This window comes from Canis lupus, chromosome 14 (genome assembly GCF_011100685.1).
Source record: "Canis lupus familiaris isolate Mischka breed German Shepherd chromosome 14, alternate assembly UU_Cfam_GSD_1.0, whole genome shotgun sequence".
In the NCBI taxonomy this organism is placed as follows: Eukaryota; Metazoa; Chordata; class Mammalia; order Carnivora; family Canidae; genus Canis; species Canis lupus.
The window spans coordinates 14,744,060-14,764,473 of NC_049235.1; the positions used below are offsets into that span (position 1 = coordinate 14,744,060).

General features: G+C 36.6%; 2 protein-coding genes across 9 annotated transcripts in view; one reads left to right on the plus strand and one right to left on the minus strand.

Annotated features, from left to right (window-relative positions):
- Window positions 1-15,083, minus strand: part of TEX47 (testis expressed 47) — a 34,450-nt gene extending 19,367 nt beyond the window's left edge. For 3 of the 8 annotated variants that reach the window (XM_038556735.1, XM_038556732.1, XM_038556737.1), the window contains exons 1-3: window positions 15,003-15,083; window positions 13,175-14,164; window positions 6,750-6,816 (exon numbers count right to left, since the gene is read on the minus strand). In XM_038556735.1, coding sequence (XP_038412663.1) covers window positions 13,307-14,068 — 762 coding nt within the window. In that variant the 5' untranslated portion in view covers window positions 14,069-14,164; window positions 15,003-15,083 and the 3' untranslated portion in view covers window positions 6,750-6,816; window positions 13,175-13,306. Of the gene's footprint in view, window positions 1-6,749; window positions 6,817-13,174; window positions 14,168-14,924 lie in introns of all 8 variants that reach the window. The other 5 variants (XM_038556738.1, XM_038556739.1, XM_038556734.1 and 2 more) reach the window with 4 other exon arrangements.
- The window catches only part of ZNF804B (zinc finger protein 804B), a 494,306-nt gene that overhangs the window by 17,707 nt on the left and 456,185 nt on the right, over window positions 1-20,414 (plus strand). The gene's annotated exons all lie outside the window — the stretch shown is intronic.

The window sequence follows — 20,414 nt, forward strand, 5'->3', positions numbered from 1 at the left end:
TCTAATGTTCACATTATTATTGAAGAGTATAAGCAAGCTATTCATAACACATATTAATAAAAGTTAATTAACTGATCAGAGTCCAGTTGTCTGAAACGGCATGTAAGCATTTATCAAAGGATAGCTCAGATTCTTCTAGAAGATATTAAGAGCAGGAGCAAAAGTTGGTTGAAGGACTTACCCTGTGCTTTATTCTGCTAGGGGATTTTTTAGAATATCTCTAGACTATCCTTGCTGCAGAAGCATTATATGTATCAGCAGCTTGACTAATTGGCCTGACATCCCTGAGGTCTCCCTTGTCTGATGGTCAGAATTCAAACCATCTCATGTCCTTGTCACAAAGCTCATTGTCGTAACTGCTGGATATTGTTAGGTGTAGGGTGTGGGGGAAGTACAGGATTAGTGGCATGTGTAGCAGTAGGAGTACTTAGGGGTAATGTTAGTGTTAGGCCTAGGAGTAGGTTTAAGGGTAGGTGTAGTGTTACGTTTAGGGATTACAGAAACTGCAAACTTGCAGAGCATACTGTAAACTGTGATGAATTCATTAAGCACTTTCTGAGTTTCTGGTTACTTGTATGTATGATTTATCTCATTTTGTCTTTGGGTGCTTGTTCAGTTCACAGGCGACAAAACTGAGGCTTAGAGAGAGGTTAGCAACTTTCCTAATGTAACGTGAGCTAGCAGAAAATAAGAGATTTGAACACAAATCTTCTTGTATGTACTACATGTGAGTAGGTTGCTTTGAAAAACATTTGTCAGACTTCTAAGAATTTGTTGGCTTCAAGGGAAACAAAAAACGAACTCAAAACAACTTTAACTGACTTCAGCAAAAGAGAAGCTTGGTTGTTGGAAGGATTCATGGATAGAATATGTTAGGGCCTCAGTCAGGGCTGGGAAATGGAATCCGGGGTTAAGGTGGCTGTGTCTCTGGTGTTTCCAGATATCTCAACTGTTTCTTATTTCAGCTGCATCATTTGCTGCCTTACATGTGGGCTCTCTCTGCCTCTGATAGATCATGACTAGTCCAGTCTATGAGCATGTGTGTGTGTGTGTGTGTGTGTGCACCTACTTGCCATGTGCATGTAATGGAAGAGGAGAATAGAAAGAAATTGGGTGGGAGAGAGGAGGTCAGGGCCACTCATTCTGTGGCCCACATGAGGAGCTATGGGACGACATACCCCAGGAGAGTTGACGGGCAGTTTCTCAGATGGGAGTCAGAGCACAGGTGGGGAGAACATAACTGTTAGAGAAGCGATCTACATTATTTATATAAAAGATATAAAAGGATTTTCTTGTACTGTGCTGTTAAACTTTGATAGTTAAATCCCTGGTTCTCCCACTTGTTTGGGAGCAGTTTTATGAATCTTAATTGGTTTCTCTAGTTTGGGTTCAGAGAGTTGTGTGTATATTCATGTATGTGTGTGTGTATACTAATATGTCTAGCCTATAATTCTATTCCAAATATGCACATATAATTCTATTTATGCAAGCATTTTATTCCTGTTAGTCAACTGGGAGTTAACTTCACCAAAGAGATATTTTGGTGTCTCTTCTATGACACGCAAGGGGAAACGTTGTCTTTTTGTCATTTGTAAGCTAATTGCTTGTGCTTCTACAACTATCATTTGGTTAATATTAGCAAGAAAAACCAGGTAGTGCCAGAGATAAGAATGGTGCCTCTGTTAGTAGAATGTGCCTGCTTGTAAGCTGTGGGTTTCTAATATCTCTGACATGGCACACTACCATGAGTAAACATTTTTAGCAGCAGACATGAGTTAGTGGCCCTCATAAGAATTATCCCACAAAGCAGTTTTTATGGACGAGAAGACTCTTCAGGAAAGCATTACACTCATTTCAACTTAATATTATCTGAAAGCCCTAAACATCTTTCCTTATACAAAAACATTTGCTGTTTGCACAAGAAGGTCAAAAGTGAAAATGTCAAACTGGTGATTACCTTGCCTTGTGTGTGCCGAAAGGAATATAGGAATTCCTGTAATCACCTGAAACTGGTGATTACCTTGCCTTGTGTGTGGTGAAAGGAATACAGGAATTTCTGAAATACAGGAATATAAGAATTCCTGATTTCAGGAATATCAACTTAAGATATTAAGATTAAGGAATATCTTAATATCAACTTAAGATATTAAGCTGAAATGAGTATGAGGATGATGGCAGTAATAAGGAAGTGCTGCTTCTTGATTATCCCCTCCATCCTAAAAAATATGTTAGATTAGTTTATTTCAATGAGTCACCTGAACATGAAAGATGATATAAATAATAGGATGTAGTGGGAAGCAGAACTAGAGGAATTGGAAAAGCTTGCAAGTCCTCTTGAGCCATTTCAGTTGAAATGCTTTATCATTTTGTTATATATGACATATAAGATGTACTTATAGTCAAATTTAATGAATATACATTACAGAGATAAATGGTTCATGAATTCACCATCATTTTGGATTATGCATTATTGGTCTTTAAAATCATTAGTTTGGAAAATTGAGATTTGATTGCAATTTGCAATTTCCTAGCATGCTTTGACTGGGCAAAGGATAACTGCCATAGCAAAATTTACAAATGTGATGAGATTGATCCATAAAGTAGATAAAGGATATGGCAAAATCTGCAATCAACTGTAAAAGTTTGACCATGGAAATACCATTGGAATAACCCAAAGTTTGAGTTGTAATATCAGGGCTCATAGATATTCTTTTATTTTTTTAAAGATTCAATTATTTATTTGAGAGAGAGAAGGAGAGTGAACATGTGCAGAGGCAGAAGGAGAGAGAGAATATTTAAAAAAATTTTTTAAAGATTTTGATGTGTTTATTTGAGACAGAGCTGGAGAGAGAGAGAGCATGCGTGCAAGCATGAGTGGGGAAGAGAGAGAGAGGGGAGAAGCAGACTCCTCGTTGAGCAGGGAGCCCGAACTGGGGCTCCTTCCCAGGACCCTGGGGTCATGACCTGAGCTTAAGGCAGACACTTAACAGACTGAGCCACCCAGGTACCCCGAGAGAGAATCTTGAAACTGACTCCTGCTGAGTGTGGAGCTTGGTGCAGGGCTATATCCCAGGACCTCGAGATCATGACCAGAGCTGAAATCAAGAGCCAGCCATTGAATGGACTTGAGTACCCAGGCACCCCACAGCTCAAAGATATTCTAAAGTCACTTTTTGCATAGCTAGGTTTCTCCCAATGATTAGTGCATTTATCTGAACAAATGTTTATTGAGCAATCATTCTTTTCCAGAAATGTACAAATAGTAACTTGAGGACATTTAAGGTATAAGACCAGATCTTTGCCATTCAAAGCTGAGTAGAGCTCTTTCCCCCTTGGGCTATGATTGGATGCTTAATCTCACATGAGAGGACAGATTCCTTTCTTGAAACCAGGATAAATTACTGGTTTTCTTTTTAGTAAAAAATTTTAAAATATCCAGAGGGCTTTATGCCTTCCCAAACTGACTCTGCAACTTCACTAACAACCAACTCAACAGCCAAGCTTGTAGAAATGTTGTTTATACTTTGTTCTATTTCCTCACCCAACCCTCACTCCTCAGCCTACTGCATGCCGCTTCTGTCTCTAGTATACTATATAAGTCACTCTTTCTGAGTCACCAATGATCTCTTTGTCATTAAATCTACTTTTTACTCCTTGTCTTACTTGACTTTGAGACAATTGATACTGTTGAGTACTGTCTTTTAAAAGAAATGTTCTTTTCCTTTGACTTCCATCACACTTCCCTGATCTAATTCTCTTTCTCTGCTTCTGGGTGATTTGAACAATGTCTTCTTAGACTTTGTGGGTCCCTGTTCTTCCCATGGCACTCTTCAGGGTTTTGAAGTAGCCTGTCTTCTCTCTTCAGTATCTAATTGAGCTGGATGATAGGATGCTAAATCCTCAGTCATCATCTGTGATGATGTCCAATCTCTATCTCTACCAGATCCATCTCCAGGGCTTCAGAGAATATTTCCAAATCACTACTGGATAGTTTAACACTGATGCTTTGCAGGCACTTCAGATTTAGCATGTTCAAAATGGAAAACTTCATCTTACTCCCTGCATATCTCCAGGCTGCTTCTCTTCCAGTATCACCTCACCTGTCTTGGGAGATGGCACATGCGTTCTGTTCTTGCCATTATCTTTGTACAGACATCATATCATCTCGTTCCTTGATTATTGTAATAGCCTCCTAATTGGTATGTCTGCCCGGTCTAGTTACCAAGTACTCTTCTCATCTCTTCTTCCAATTCAAAGTGGTTCTTCTATAATGCTACCTAATCATGGCATTTCTCTGATTAAAACAAAACTGTGTCCTATTTCACTTGAGATGAAATCATGGTGCTTATGTAGCTAGCTCTAAATGTCTGCATAATCTGGTCCCATGCCTAGCTATCCAATCTCATCTCTTATGATTCCATTTGTATTTCAGTCCTGCCTTATTGATATTCTTTCACATCTTCAACACAGTATGGCTCTTCTTGCCTTTGGGTGTTAGCACATCCCTCTGATCAACTATATATATATATATATATATCCTCCACCAGGAACACTCCCCTCCTACTCTTGCCTTTTATTTGGCTCAGTTCTATGCAACTTCCAGAAATCCTTGAATCTTTCTTCCCTCAGAGGCATCCCCTAATCCTCTACCCTAGGTAAAGTTAGGAAACCACTGCAACTTGTATATCCAAGATAAGTAATTATAATTATATATTATTATATAATATATTAATTATTAGAATTACAACTGTTTAATTTTTTATATGTTTGGGATAGAGGGAGATAGAGACTGCATACTCTCTAAGGTAGAAATTATGCTTATTTGCTCATAATTGCATTGTACCTCCAAACCTCCATGTCTAATAAAGTGTTTGATACAGTTTTTTAGTTCACACTTGCTGAATGATTAAATCCAGAGAGAGAATAAAATTCAATGTGTGTCATGTTGTCCTACAACCAATTGAGAGAAACAGAGGGCAAAACATGTCAATAGGGTGCCAAAGGGCACCTTTTTACCTAAATTTTCATTGCAAATGGAATAAATAATATACCAAAGAATTTAGGAGGGGTTCTATAGCAGCTTTTATGTGTGCTTTTAAATGACAATAGCATGGCCTTCAATAAATATATGTGGCAATCAATAAATAATTATTAATGTTTTGAATGACTTTTATTTGACAAAAGGAAGGAATTGAACTCTGTAAGTGCTGCTGATTTTATATTTGGCTCCACTGAATGTAAACATATTAAGGGGAGCTATGGTGGTGAATATCAGTCCTAGGATTATCTTTGGGATAATTTTTCCTTTAGCCTAATTTATTTTAACTTATCAAAATGTTTTGACTTTCCTGGAAGTTACTTAGATCAGAAAATGTGTATTAGTAGTTATACATATCAGCAAAGTATGAGATTTAATATGAGATTTAATAATGATGCATGTCCTCTATACCTCATCAAGTTATTACTAATGTGGTTTATGTATACAATGGAATATTACTCAGCCATTAGAAACGACAAATACCCACCATTTGCTTTGACGTGGATGGAACTGGAGGGTATTATGCTGAGTGAAATAAGTCAATCGGAGAAGGACAAACATTATATGGTCTCATTCATTTGGGGAATATAAAAATAGTGAAAGGGAATAAAGGGGAAAGGAGAAAAAATGAGTGGGAAATATCAGAAAGGGAGACAGAACATGAGAGACTCCTAACTCTGGGAAACGAACAAGGGGTGGTGGAAGGGGAGGAGGGTGGGTGGTGGGGGTGACTGGGTGACGGGTACTGAGTGGGGGACTTGATGGGATGAGCACTGGGTGTTATTCTATATGTTGGCAAATTGAACACCAATAAAAGATAAATTTATAAAAAAGGAAAAAAGTGATTACTAATAACTGATATGGAAATATCAAAAATTATTCCAACCTGATGTAGCTGTAATATATCAGTATCAAAAGCACATTTTCCTTTACAAACTCTATACTCCTTATATATTTCCTGCCTCAGGAATGGTACTGTCTTGTTGTAAAAACTAGAAACCAAAAATGTTTGACACCTTTCTCTCCTTTATAAGCAATGTTTATTTACCTCCTGATTATCTCTCAAACTCATCCCTTTAGATCCATTTCCACAGTCATTAATTTAGTTCTAGCTATTATTATCCCTTGCTAGGAGACTTGTAACAACTTCCTGAGGAGCCTGTCTGCACCAATATATTCCCTGCCAGTGCATTCTCCACTCAGTAGCCAAACCATCTGATTATGCTTTGCTTAAAATCTTCAGTGGCTTCCCATTAGGTTAAAGGAAAATGTCCCATTCTTCACTGTTTCTCGTGACTTCACAGTACTACCAAACTTGCTATTTAGATGTCAGATCTAATAATCTAATGCATAGATTTCTGGCTTTTTGGCTTCCCATTCATCTTTGCACTAGAATGCATCCAGGATGGACTTTTCAAAGGAAAATGTTGGCATTGCTCACAGGCACTCTCTGATAGGGTGGATTAGTTTAGACATTCATTCATTCAGACATTAGGGTTCAAAATTTTAATACAAACATCTTAATTCTGTCCTCCTGCCTGACGCTAAGACAATAAGTCTTTCTTTTGAGACATATTTTTGGATACAGTTCAAGAGCTTCACAGACTTCTTTATGATACAGATGAACAGAAACCCAAAATAAATAAATTACTTGTTCAGGGCCACATAATGAATTAGCAATGAAGTACATAACAAAAGTCAGTCATCTCACCTCAATGTTCTTTTCATTTTGTCATTTTGATTTTGGCTGGAACAGAGTATGTGCTCAAGAATTGTTGCTGTATAGGATAGAAAGTGAGGAATGGATGAATCAAAATATTACAAGATATATAGTTTTATGTATCTACTTGCTGTAGAGTGGCTTATTATTTTTTCCTTCGAAAAGCAAAGTCTAGTATAAACTGAGTCTAGTATAAACGAGAAGGAGAAGGGAAGTGAGACATGAGTGGCTGAGATCCCTCAGGAAGTCATTACACTAGAATGCATTTTGGTAAAATGTAAATATGTTCGATATTCAGACTTTTATTTCTTCCTCAATAAATCAAGGCTTGACATTTAATGCACTCTTTTATAAATAGTATTTTTAAAAAATTGCTTAGTATTCTAGAAAGAATAGAAATGGGAAATGCACAATTAAAATGAAATCAAATTTACAGTTTTATAATAACCTAAGAAAACAAATATAATAAATATTAGCCTTATTGAGCACAAATCTCTCAGAGAATACATTAAGTGTGGCTAGTAAAATAAAGATTTGAAGAACATAAAGAAAACAACTTTCAAATTTGGAATAAAGGTTGTATACCGGGGGATCCCTGGGTGACTCAGCAGTTTAGCCCCTGCCTTTGGCCCACGTCGCAATCCTGGAGTCCCAGGATCGAGTCTCGTGTCGGGCTCCCGGCATGGAACCTGCTTCTCCCTCTGCCTGTGTCTCTGCCTCTCTCTCTCTCTCTCTCTCTCTCTATGTCTATCATGAATAAATAAATAGAATATTTTTAAAAAAAAGGTTGTATACCTTACCAGTAGCTTACTCAGATGCTCCAATAAGAAAGAGTATTTTTATTTTAAATCCTATGAATTGGGAATGAGTTCCTATACTTGGCTCAGTGAATAGTAATATATAAGTACAAAAGTTCCACTGAATCACTTCCAGAAGTGTATTCTTAGTATCCTTCCAAATTAGAATGTAAGAAATTAATATGTGGGGAAAACTGAAAACTAAAGTACAACTATTATATTTTCACTTGCTATTTTCAAGAGCTTTATGGACAATGACCAAAAGCCAATCAATTCTAGAGGAACGTTTTAAATCTATTGACATTTCACAACCGTTTTGATGAAAGTAAAATGAACTTTATGGGAAAATTCTTAGATATTTTAATGGCCTCCTTTAAAAATGAAGCACTAAAGATAGGAATACCAAAAATTTGCACAGTAATAGCTTACAAGTCACTGGCAGGGAAAAGAGTGTGAAAATAAACAACAGCCTTATGATAGAAGAATTGTTATTGTATGTGGTGGAGTACCACATACCATGAGGGTATCTCGAGTTTGCCATGCCTCCCAGAGCAAATATAATTTGATTGATAAGCAGAATTTTGCTAAGAGAAGTGAGGAAAGAGGATAAAGACAAAGAAAGGAGAAATGTTGGGGATCAAAGCTTTGCAGATCATGAGAGAATTTTTTGTTGTTTTATCCTGGAATGAAGCCATTGAAGAATTTTGACCAGAGGAATGACATTTATTGAGTTCTTACTATATGCTGGGTTTATTAAACCATCATTTCATGCAACACACCCCTTATCAATCTTATAATGTAGATACTTGTTATCACACTCATTTTGTAGGTGAGGTGTCTGAGGTGTTGAGAGGTGAAGGAATAAAATATAACTCTACAATTCCTGAGCCAGGTTTCAACACAGCAATTTGATACCAAAGGTGGCTTTCTCTCTCTCTCTCTCTCTTAAAGTTTTAAAATTTATTTGAGAGAAAGAGAGCTTACACATAGGAGAGGGGTTGCAGAGGGAGAGGGAGAGAGTCCGAAGTGGGTTTAATCTCAGGACCCTAAAATCATGACCTGAGGGAAACCAAGGTTTAACTCATTGAGCCCCCCAGACATCCCCAGAGGTGGTTCTCTTAAACCTTGTGCTACACAGCTTTTAAGGTTTTTAGAAATACTTTATAGATTAGCAGGAGGAAGAGGAGACTGGAGAGAGGGAGATCTCTAAGGAGAGCACAAAAACAAAGCCAGACACTAGAAATACTTTCTGTGGGAAATGGGTGGGGCTTGGGCTGATTGGCTGTCAGTGATAACAATGAGGAAGGGAAACTGGGACAATGTTGAAGTTTCTGCCTTGGCCACTGTGTGTAGTGGTCTATTTTATAGCAACAGGGAGTGCAAGTCCAGGAGCAGAATGCAGGAAGAGTGGTGGCTGGGAAGGGATCCATTCTCTGTAGGGCATATGGAGATGGAGATGCGTGTGGAGGTGCAGGGGGACATTGGGAGAAGGCACTAAGAGAGGACATGGAGTACAGGAGGAGTATGGTGGAGCTGGAAGAGACCACTCAGAATTAAATCCAGACTCTAACCCACGAGCACAGCTAATTATGTAAAGTAGTGAAGTGGAAATAGGAAACTTCTGTAATCAATCCTTGCTTTCACTGTTGGCAAAACACTTCATGTCTTTGGGTCTCCAAATTTTTATGTGCCAAACAAGGAGAGTAGAGCAGACACTTGAAAAGTGCCTTTGGGGTTCTCTTTATATTCTCTTTAAAACTATGTGCTGGGTTTACTGCCTAAGTCCTATCAGCGGGTAATCTGGAAATTTACATAATTGGCCACAAGGGGGAGAGCTCTAATTCTACATTAAGTCAGTTTCTACAATATGAAATAATCTTAGAGTTGGTGATAGGCTGTCTCATTTCTACTTCCTTGTGGAAGCTGGGGGAATTCTACTGCTTGAGATAAGTTTAACTGAATTCAAATGTGGTTTTGTGTCACTAAGTTATGATAAAGTCACTGAATGTAAAAATCTATTTGCAATAAGCAATAACTTTCTATGAAGGAATCTAGATGCCTCTTTAAATAAAATGAAGACAGTAAAATTTTTAAATTGACCCTGGGAGGATTTTTCCCTCCAAATAACATTATTTTAGTTAACTTCATGAAAACTATAATCTACTCTGAAACAAACATAAGAGCATGTCAATCTACTGTGAAGATACCCGTATCAAAATAAAAGAATTAGAATGGCACTGGCCACACCAATTTAAATGTTACATGTTCACTGCATATGTATATGTTGTATAAATATGTTCATTGGGATAAGAGCATTGAATGGTATATTTTCAGTATTAAAATACTCTGTACTCTAATTCTATGGAAAGTTTTATTCTAAGGAAACTATAACTCTCATTGGATTGAGAATTACCTTAGGAGTCTTTCTAAGACTTAATAAGTCACATTTTTTGACTTGATCAAATTAAATTATATTCGTAAGGTCTGAATATAATATTTCTGCATTTTAACAAATATACCCAAACATACACTACATGCCTTCCCTTTTAAAGACATGATATCAGTGAGCTGTATAGGAACCTCAATAATGCAGTGGTTACTGAAAACATATTTGTGTTCCCCCTTAGAGACAGTGTCACATTCTTTTAATATATTTTATGACAGCAGATCTTCCTTTGAGAGTGAATGAAATATCTTAAAAACCTCAACAAATGTTTTTATGAATGGAGGCTGAATATTAAGGTCACCAGTCAAATTAGAGTATATATTATATGGGAATCAAAAAAAAATAGATGTAGCTAAAATATTTAAATTCTCTTTGATTTATAAACCTTTTTAATTCATCTGTCATAAAAGTCACAAAATGTTTTTAGCACTGATGTTGTAGCTGAAATAAATATAACCCCCCCTAATGTGATTACTAGGAAGGGTAACTTTCATTTGAATAAACTCATTCCTATGTGCTCACTAGAGTAGATAAATAACTGTATAAATAGTTTAATTTATTTAGTCACTTTTCGCTTCTTTTCCAGTTATTTTCACAACTGACATCTCAAGAATCCTTTAAATGTAAAATAACAGTATACTAAGTAAATCAGTAATATTATTGAGATATTTTCTATAACTTCCTCCAAAAATGATTCAAATTTTTAATGTTTCTCTTTAGCTGACTGAATTACTTTTCAATCAATACTTTTCATATCAGAAAGTCTTAGAGACCAATAAAAGATCTATGCTAGGCAGTGTGCTAGGTCTATATCAGGAAGATATACACCTTACTGCTGCTTGGTATACCCAGTGACAAGCATGGTGCTTGGCCCCCTAGTAAATATTTACCAGTAGATATTTAATAAACATTAGTAACATAGATGAATGAAAAATAAATGATATGAAATGATATGTACGTATATGGATATATAAAATTATTCCTACTACATATTCCTACTACATATATATTATTGTTCCAGACTGTTATAATCACCCACCCAAAATGTAATGGTTTAAATTTTACAACAGTCATTTATCTTGTTCACAGACCTGCAATTTGGACAGGGCTCAGTGGGAACACGCCATCGCTATCACTCCACACATTGTCAGTTGGGCTGGCTTGAAATCCAGGGTTGACTGGAAGCCTAGAGTCTGGAATCACCTGAAAGTTCACTCACTCACATGTCTAGGGGTGAAACTGGCTATTGGCCGGGACCTTGGCTGGGGATGTCCTCTGGAAAACCACTTGGATTGCTCACAGCATATTTTTAGAAAGTTCCAAGAGCTAGCATTGAGATGATCATGGTAAAGTACATAGCATTTTTAGGATCGAGCTTTGAGGGTCACATGAGATCACTTCTGTTGTAGTCTGTTGGTTAAGGCAATTGCGAAAGTCTCCCATTTTTGGAAAATATGCCATATATATATATATATATGTTTTACTTGTAAACTCCACTTTTATTGCACTTCCCAACCTCTCCTCACATTCAGGAGTCTTTTCTCTAAGGCATTTTTTTTTCTTTTTGCCTGGAAAGCATTTACTTTTACTTCCACTCATTTTGTTGCTGAACTTTATCCTCAGTAGATGGGTGCCTTTTCCTTTTTCTCATTTCAGAGTAAATAGCACAATCCTAATGAATACTAAGTGTTTAATATTTACTAAATTGATAAAATATTTGTAAGTTACATACTCTTTCTTGACCAGAAGAGTTACTTCATGTTTTATCTCAAATATACTCTTTCTGTTACTAAATTTAAATGAACAGAACTTCAAATTCAGCTAAGAGTAAAAAATGCCATTCTCTATCTAGATCTATAATACAAAATTTAAAAATAGAAACACTCTTTCCTGAAATCTGATTTTGACATGAAACAAGTGATGACAAATTATCTGCATATGACAAATTCGGGTTGTATACTGGGATTGCTTTTTTTCCCCTAAAGAGACTGCACATCAAATTATAAAGTAAAATGATACACAGTATTTCTTCTACTAAATCTGTTTCATGAGATATTGCAATAATTTTGGATATCACTGAAGTCATCAAGGTAGTAATGCCACTTAATAGTTTGAACAAACTATTCAATTTTAAATGATGCATAAGAGCATTGATCCTAGGTGAAGAAAAGGATAGAGCAACTTAAAATAGGTCATACAGAAGTTGCATATCATTATTTGCTTCATAGGAAGTAAATTGAAAAAACATAACCGGGACGCCTGGGTGGCTCAGTGGTTAAGCATCTGCCTTCTGGCTCAGGGCGTGATTTTGGAGTCCCAGAATCGAGTCCCACATCGGGCTCCCTGCTTGGAGCCGGCTTCTCCCTCTGTGTCTCTGCCTCTCTCTCTCTCTCTCTGTCTCTCATAATAAATAAATAAAATCTTAAAAAAAAAAGAAAAAAACAATTTGTATATCTTATGTGGGATCAGTTATAAATGTTTTATAAGTGAGCATGAATTATGTTTTCTGTGTACCCTGCCATATCTTAGCATCTGGCAAATGTCTGTCATATGAAGTGTTCAAAAAATGATTTTGCATGAAAGAATATAGTGCCTTCTGACAGTGTAATTTCCTGTTGTCTCACAAAGCTACTGTGGTGTTCAGCTTTATAATAACCTCAAAATTCTTGATTGTGTAGTTCAGAATAGATGAGCCTTGGAACTAATTTCAAAGTTTAGGTTTTGTTTTCTGAATTCAGGAATCATATAAAGATTATCCCTTACATACTGCTAACTAATAATGATCATATCATGTCATATATCATAGCATATATTTACTTTTACACTTACTTGACTCTAAACGCAGGTTGCAAGCAACTCAGTGATGGTATTTTTCCACTGAATTTTATATTCTGAAAACAAAATGTTTTTTCCTGAAATTTGATTCTATGTGGTGGCAGCTGCTCATTGACCATTGTTGAAAGAATGAATGAGAATCTGAATCTGAGTATGTCCTTTATCATCTATACCTTTCCTTAAAAAAATTAAGCCACTTCACCAAAATGATGTTAACATTTGAACAATTGTTAACTTACTAAACTCCTACACCTATTAAAATATTTCAAACTTAATATCAGAATAAACATTAATTTTCAAATTTAGCTCAACATACTCTGGAAAGATTAATACATTACCTTCGTGTCTATTGTGGTGTTCTGGTCCTTTCTTTTTGAAAGAGAGAAGTAGCTTTAGAAATACTTTCCTTTTCTTTAAGTAGCATCAATTCCTTGAGAGATTGGACCACATCGACCACATCTCTCTCAATCCTAGAAATAGGTGGGAGCAGGCCATATCACATCAGAATCCAAAGTGACATGTATGGGCTTATTATACATGTCTGTGAAAGTTTCTGGATCCATGAATTGTTCAGATTTGCACAAGTACTTTATTATTTGTTCAGGGATGAGCAGTTCAGGTGCAATTTGGTGCAAGTTATCCCCTGGTCCTTTAGCACCCACTTTAACAGTCTTTAAAAGGTGGAGTGCCAGTTTATGAGTCTGAGTGAGAAACTCTGTGATGACCTCCTCTAGGGACTGTGTCTGTGTCACATCATCAAGATACATGACTGGAACTTTCATTACTGAAACATGCCATTGCATGAAAAGTCTTGTTGGGATGTTATGGGATGCAACTATAATTTTCATTCGTTGGATAAAAAATTCTGTTTCATTCTGTTTATGGTTAAGATAATCCAAAAGAATTCGGTAAAGGGTACCACTGGAGGTCTCAAGGATATGCAGAATAGAAGTAGGATATACGAGCAAAAACCCTGTCACTGCTTCTCCTAGGTGATGTTTTAAAATTGACTGAAACACTTGCTCATAATAGTCAGAAATATCTTTTTTTTCTGTATTCGGTGTTATTGTGGCCACTAGAAACATCCTATGAAGAAGGAATTTCTTTAGCTGTAGTCTTTGCTTCTCTTCCTGAAGATGAAAGTAATTGCCACGTGGAATTTGTGGCATTAGAAGCGATTCCACTGGAAAAGTCCTTTTGTTGGTCTTTTGGATATGGCCTGGGAAAGCCATGATGGGTCCTATTTGTTCTTCCAGATGACTTCAGTTTTAGCCTATCACAATGTTTACATTATAAGGACATCTCTTCAGGGGTGAACTCTTGTATTTCTTCTTACAAAAAAAAAAAAAAAGTTACTATTTTGTCAAATGCTAGTGAATAGCCTAGCAAAATCCCTTCCCAGTATTATCAACAATACCATCTTTGAAATACAAGAGAATGCTAAAACATGATTCAAATTATAGAGATTGTTTAAAAGTTTACAACAAAATAACATTCTAATACACTGGCAAGTGGGGAGAAGAAAGAACATACTATAGAGCAGGTTAACTCTGTTTTTTGTTTGCATTATTATTTTCTCCTTCAACTTATAGTAAATTTTTTCTCAGCTCCCTTTCTTGCATCACACGTGTGCCTGTGCATACGTGTGCACACACATATGCACCCATACACATACGCACACAGGAATGTATCTGCCAACAGTCACTCACCGTAGCATTGGCATCACATTGAAATGTCTTTTCATATATGTAACTAATTACAGATTGTCCTTGATTTGTCAATTTTTTAAAAAGTGATATTTTCATGGTAATTCCTCCTTTTTAAAAATTTTAACTGGTCAACTAATTTTTAAAAATCTGGGGAATTCTCAAGTCCTAATTGGCTTACTTAATCTTTACTCAGTATACAAAAAGTTAATACTGTGGCTTGTTATAATACTGTTATTAATAAGAGTAAAATTTTGGAATAACTAATTTTGATTTTGTTTTTTTTTTTTTTCCTATCAACAAACATCAGAAGTGGCTCTTTTTCCTTCCTTTTGTTGTTGTTGTGGGTATCAGATAATAAATTCTGTTACTTTTAACTTACTCTTCTTACAAATTTCTTTTTGTTTCCTCTAGGTCACCTTAACATTTCTCTCCTTCTTCAAGTTTTTCTTGCTTTTACCTGTCCTCGAGGTTCCACTTATTCTCCATCACTTTTCCAACTGCCAGTGTCCTGGGTGCTGCCAGCTGTCCTGTGTGTTCTATTCTTGTTTCCATGGTGCCCTCGTGAATCAGGATGTCAGTGGTATTAAAGGGCAGCACACAAGGGCAAGTGCCATTTCTTAATTTAATGAGGGTATCACTCAACAGATACCTCAACATCACAGTAGAGAAATGAGGGCTTCTTTTGTGGAATGGCTTATTTGTAGCCTGGAGCCTTTGTAAGTCAGACAGATGGTTGACCTGAACATCATACTCTTTTCTTTTTTCTTTTTGTCCACAGTTTATGGAAGAGGAGACTAAAGCATGGAGTAGTTACATACCTTGCACACAATTCAAATGTCTTTTCAGCAGCCTCTCTAGTCCACCTAGGATAGAGGAGTATTGATGCATTAATTGAATAATTTAAGAGCGGAGTATTGATGCATTAATTGAATAATTTAAGAGCACATGTCAGATTCTGTGTAATGGTGACTCTGTTTTAAGAAAATTCTTCTATGGGGCACCTGGAGGGCACAGTTGGTTGGGCGTCTGCATTCAGTTCAGGTTGTGTTTCCGGGTTCCTGGGATCAAGCTCCCTGCTTAGTGGGCAGTCTGCTTCTCCTTCTCCCTCTTTGTACTCTCTCTCTCTCTCTCAAATAAATAGATGAATCGTTTTTAAATTCTTCTATGAGGTTTTCTTAATTTAACGTAAATTTAAGTTAGTTTTTATAATAAAAATTAATACCATACCTTAAAATGGCATTCATGTGAGCTGTAACCATAATTTTAGAACAAGATTAGAAAACATCCTTATTCAATCTTTAAAAAGTAAATCTTACAGCACTCCCCGACCAAGATTTGTGTTATTCAAACTTATTATCTGGTTTTAATGATATACAGTAATGAGTTATCCCAAAAAGTGGAGGCTGAGATATGACTTAATAATTCCTTAATTGTGTGGTACATAAAAACTGAGTAATTTCTCATGGGGTTCACTTCATCACTCTCTGGAATGATAGTCTTTCCCAAAGCATACAGGAACTTGTCACTGCTTAGTCTAGGGCTTGTTCTCAGTCTCATTCTTCTTGCTTTGCAGAATGTGATTCTGTTGACCACAACCGCCTTCTTTCCTCCGTTGGTTTCTGTGACTCTGGACCTGCCTGAATTTCTTCCCAAATCTCTATTTATGGCCTTGTTCCTTTCCCTCTCACACTTAGCTCTGGGTAAAGCTGAGGCTCTGTGCTCATTGTACAGATCTCTTATTCTCCCTCTGTGCCCAAGTAGTTTAGCACCATCTTTTGTGAGGGCAGGTGGCTGGTGCTTGATGTCACTCTCACCTCCAAACTTAATGACTGACCTTGCTGATTAATCATGGAGGCTTTCCTGCTGAGGCCAGCCATGGAGTTGGACTCTCTCAGTCTAAGGCTCAGAGCAGATACTGTTAGTTTATGTTGACAAAGAAGAAAAGACTAACTTTCCATCCCAGTATTTTTCTGCACAGAGGACTCCTAAATTGTAATCCTATTTATAACTCTTTTTCTTGGATGTACCTCTACCTTTTCAATTTAAAATGCCAGCATTTTAACTATGATTTTCTGTATATTTCCCTTGCAAGCACCTCATATGTGTCGCAGTTACACATTTTTCACTTATCTCCTACACCAACATCCTTGGTCTTATCTTTTCCTATATGTTATCTCTCAACCCTATTCCGTCACTAGGTCTTTTTACTTTGAAATGTATTGAGGATTCTTGATTTCTTTACAGTTATTGCTCTTTATTTGGATTATAATCAGAATCTCCTGTCCTCAGTGTTTTTGCACCTCACTTGTCCAGCTGAGAGCATGAAACTTGAAGACCTATGACACATCTGCTTTGTAAAGTTCAGGAACTACTTATTTTATGAAGTCCTTCCTGTTTATCTTCCCTCCATAGAATGCTAGGAGAGGGCACTTCTCCCCTTCCCAGGTCCATAGCAGTTCCTGGCACTTACTTCCATTGCACAATGATGGGTTATAACAGAGAAGATGGGGACATGCAGCTATAGCGTTTGGTAACCTAATATTGACTTTGCTCAAAGTCAGTGGGAGACTTTATAGGGCATTGCTTCCCAGAAACCCTTTTTGAATGCACAAATTTAAATTTAGTCTTTTATATATAGATATGAGTTTCTTCTTCCTGACACTGTTCTTACTTATAGTACAATTTTTCTATCTTTTTGCCCCTATAAAAGGGAGCTCAGTTGTGATTTATCTCTGCATGTGCATTCTTTATTTCCCTTCTCTTTCATATACCTTGGTTCCTCCAATATAAACCTAATAGAAAAATGACAATCTTTCATCATTATAATTCCCCATGTAAACCTTGCAAAATATCACTGAGCTCTTCTTTCTTCAAAAGAGTAATGATATCTTAATTAGTATTGCCTTGGAACATATGAAATTGTCATTTCTATAAGTTAAAAACTGATATTGACAACTATTTCATGTTTTAATTTTTTATTCCAGTTCAATTTACACTGTTATATTAGTTTCAGGTGTGTAATATGATTCAACAATTCTGTATATTTCTTAGTTTCATGCAGTTCAACTGAATACATTTTGAATCAGTAGTTTTTACCATCATAGATAATAGTTTGACCTATATCTTCCCCATGTATCTTTCTATCTCTCAATACATGTTTAGTTGTTGCTTTTATGATTTTGTTTCATGGTCATGTCACATTTAAAGGCAACTTATCTTGTTTTCTTGCCTTTCATCAACCATACTCTTCAGTCAAGAGTAAAGTTTTGAGCAGATAGGAATAGAAACACACAGTTTGGACTGTGTGTGTGTTTTTTTTGGCTGTACATGTAATGATAATTGTACAAGCTCCTTTTGATGGATACTCAACATTTGAATTTTCAGATGCCACAGTCCTGTGTTCCATTGATTAAGGGACAGTTATTTATCTTCAGGTGGCAACTTAAACAGAACTCCTCTATTCATCCCACGGAATAGAAAGAGATAGGTGGGGATGCCTGGGTGGTTCAGGGGTTAATTGTCTGCCTTCGGCTCAGGGTGTGATCCTGGGATCCGGGTTCGAGTCCCATATCAGGCTCCTTGCAGGAGGCCTGCTTCTCCTTCTGCCTGTGTCTCTGTCTCTGTGTGCGTGTGTCATGAATAAATAAAAATATTTTTAAAATAAAAAAAAGAAAGACATAGACATTTGTTCTCCCAGTGTGATCTATTAGATAACTGAGTTTAAACAACGGACAAGTGACAGAACCTGAGTGGGAACCTACAATGTTGAGGAGTCTTCTTTCAGATTTTCTACCTATCTGACGCTCTTGTCCAACATCTCATATTAAGTATGCAGCATGTATTTGGAACTCGTGTCAAGCACCCATCTTGCTATTTACTATATACTTTATGCTCTGTTTTATTTTCTGGAACCAAATGTTTCTGAATAACAAACTCCCTGTGTTATCTTTTTAAAGCAGAAAGAAAGGATTAAAAAGATTAAATACCATTAATTGGTTATTTACCATACGCCCTATGCTAGATGCTTTTACACATATTAATTAATTTAATCTTCACAACAGTCCTATAAGGTCGACAAAAATTTTGCTCACAATCAGTAGAAGAGGAAACAAAAGCATGGGTTATTTAAGTGCTTTACGCATGGTTCAGACATGCTCTCAGCAACCTTATCACTCTGTCTACCTAGGGTAAAGAGCAGATAAATTATTCCCTTTGTGTCCATGCCCACGCATTTTTTGCTTCTTTATGACAGAGCAATTTTTCTGGAAATGGAGGATACCTTGTGGTTTGGATAAAGGAAATTGAAAACTCTTAACTCATACTTGTAATTCAAAATTGATTTACTGTCTTTATTCTCTCATTCATCTCAGATTTATGTACACCTTTGGTGAACCAGGTCGTATCATGTGCATTGTAAGAAACACAAACATGGAAGACACCTGGTCCCTAATTTGGGGAGTTGAAAGTCTAGTAAGGGGTGTTGAGATATCCATGAATGACTACAGGGCAGGGGAAAACATCATAAATACAATGTGAATGATGGTCAGTGCTTTAGAAGCAAGATAGAAAGGGTGTCTAGTGTTTTGGAAAGCTTAATGAAAGAGCTTTTATTCGGGCATGCTCTTCAGGGGAACAGACTGGGAAGTGGCTTTGTGAATGTTTCTTGAATTCATTTCTTTAGATTGCAAGGATGTGCAACTGAATGACTTGTTTTCTACTTGGAATACCAGATCTTACTTTAACCTTTCGCTGGTGTTCATATACTGGAAAAACAGGAAACTCTAAATCATTTCCACTAACTTTCTGTCTGGTTTGGTATATCTAAATCATTTGTACTAAGTAAATGGCTGACAACTTGTGTGGAGGAGCCTTTTACTAGGATCACATGCTTAAACTATTAGGTAGACAATATATGCTTGATTTAGCAGAGAAAAAAAGTTTAGTATCAAATCACTAGATATTTGAAGATTTATTAAAAAAAAAAGTAGATCACCCTCTTCAGCATGGCTTCTCCTTATCAAAACCACTGTGGAGCAATGTATGGTAATTATTTATCAAGGAGAGCATGGGCTAAAAATACTTTGCTATTCAATTCAAGCATTTAACATATGTCTAGTATTTGTAGAAAAATGTGCCAGACACTCTGAAGATAATCTTGTAAATCAGATATTGTATCTGCACATGAAAAAGTCAATTCTATTAGTAGATCTGAAAGTCTACACAATTATGTTTAGTACAGAGCTGGAGAGAAGAAATACAATAAGAGCATAAACAATGAACATGGGAAAAAAAGTGTTGGAACAATGAAACCTGACTGAAAGAACTAGCATTTAAATTGGGCATAAGAAAAGATATGATTTGGGGTAGGACAGGGAGGGGATGGGGGCGAGGGAAGATACAGAACAGACTCTGTAAACGAGAAGCATGAAGAGCAGAAGGCACATATTGCAGAGCTGGGAAATGTGGCACTTGAGGAAACGGCAGTGGTCTTATTTAAGTAGAGTGTAGTTCTCAAACTATAGAATCTGCAGGTTTGTTAAACTGGAGATTCCTGGTCTCTAGCCTCCAAAAGTCTGAGACCGGTTAAAATGTGGTCCAAGAATTTGCATTTTTGACAAGTGCTCTCCCAGTGCCTCCACCTATTTCACTTTAAGGAAGAATGGGCTGGCAGGTGGTGATTTAAATGCTGGCTATCTATTAGAATCATCTGGTGGAGAATTAAAAAAGAAGCCAAGCTCCTGGTTCTTATTTAATTAGTGTGGAAAGCAACTCTAGCGTATGTGTTTATGAAAGCCTTTCCAGGTGATACCTAAGTGTAACCCAGAGTAGAACTGCTAGCCCAGGCTGGAAGGTTAGCAGGGGAAAGACA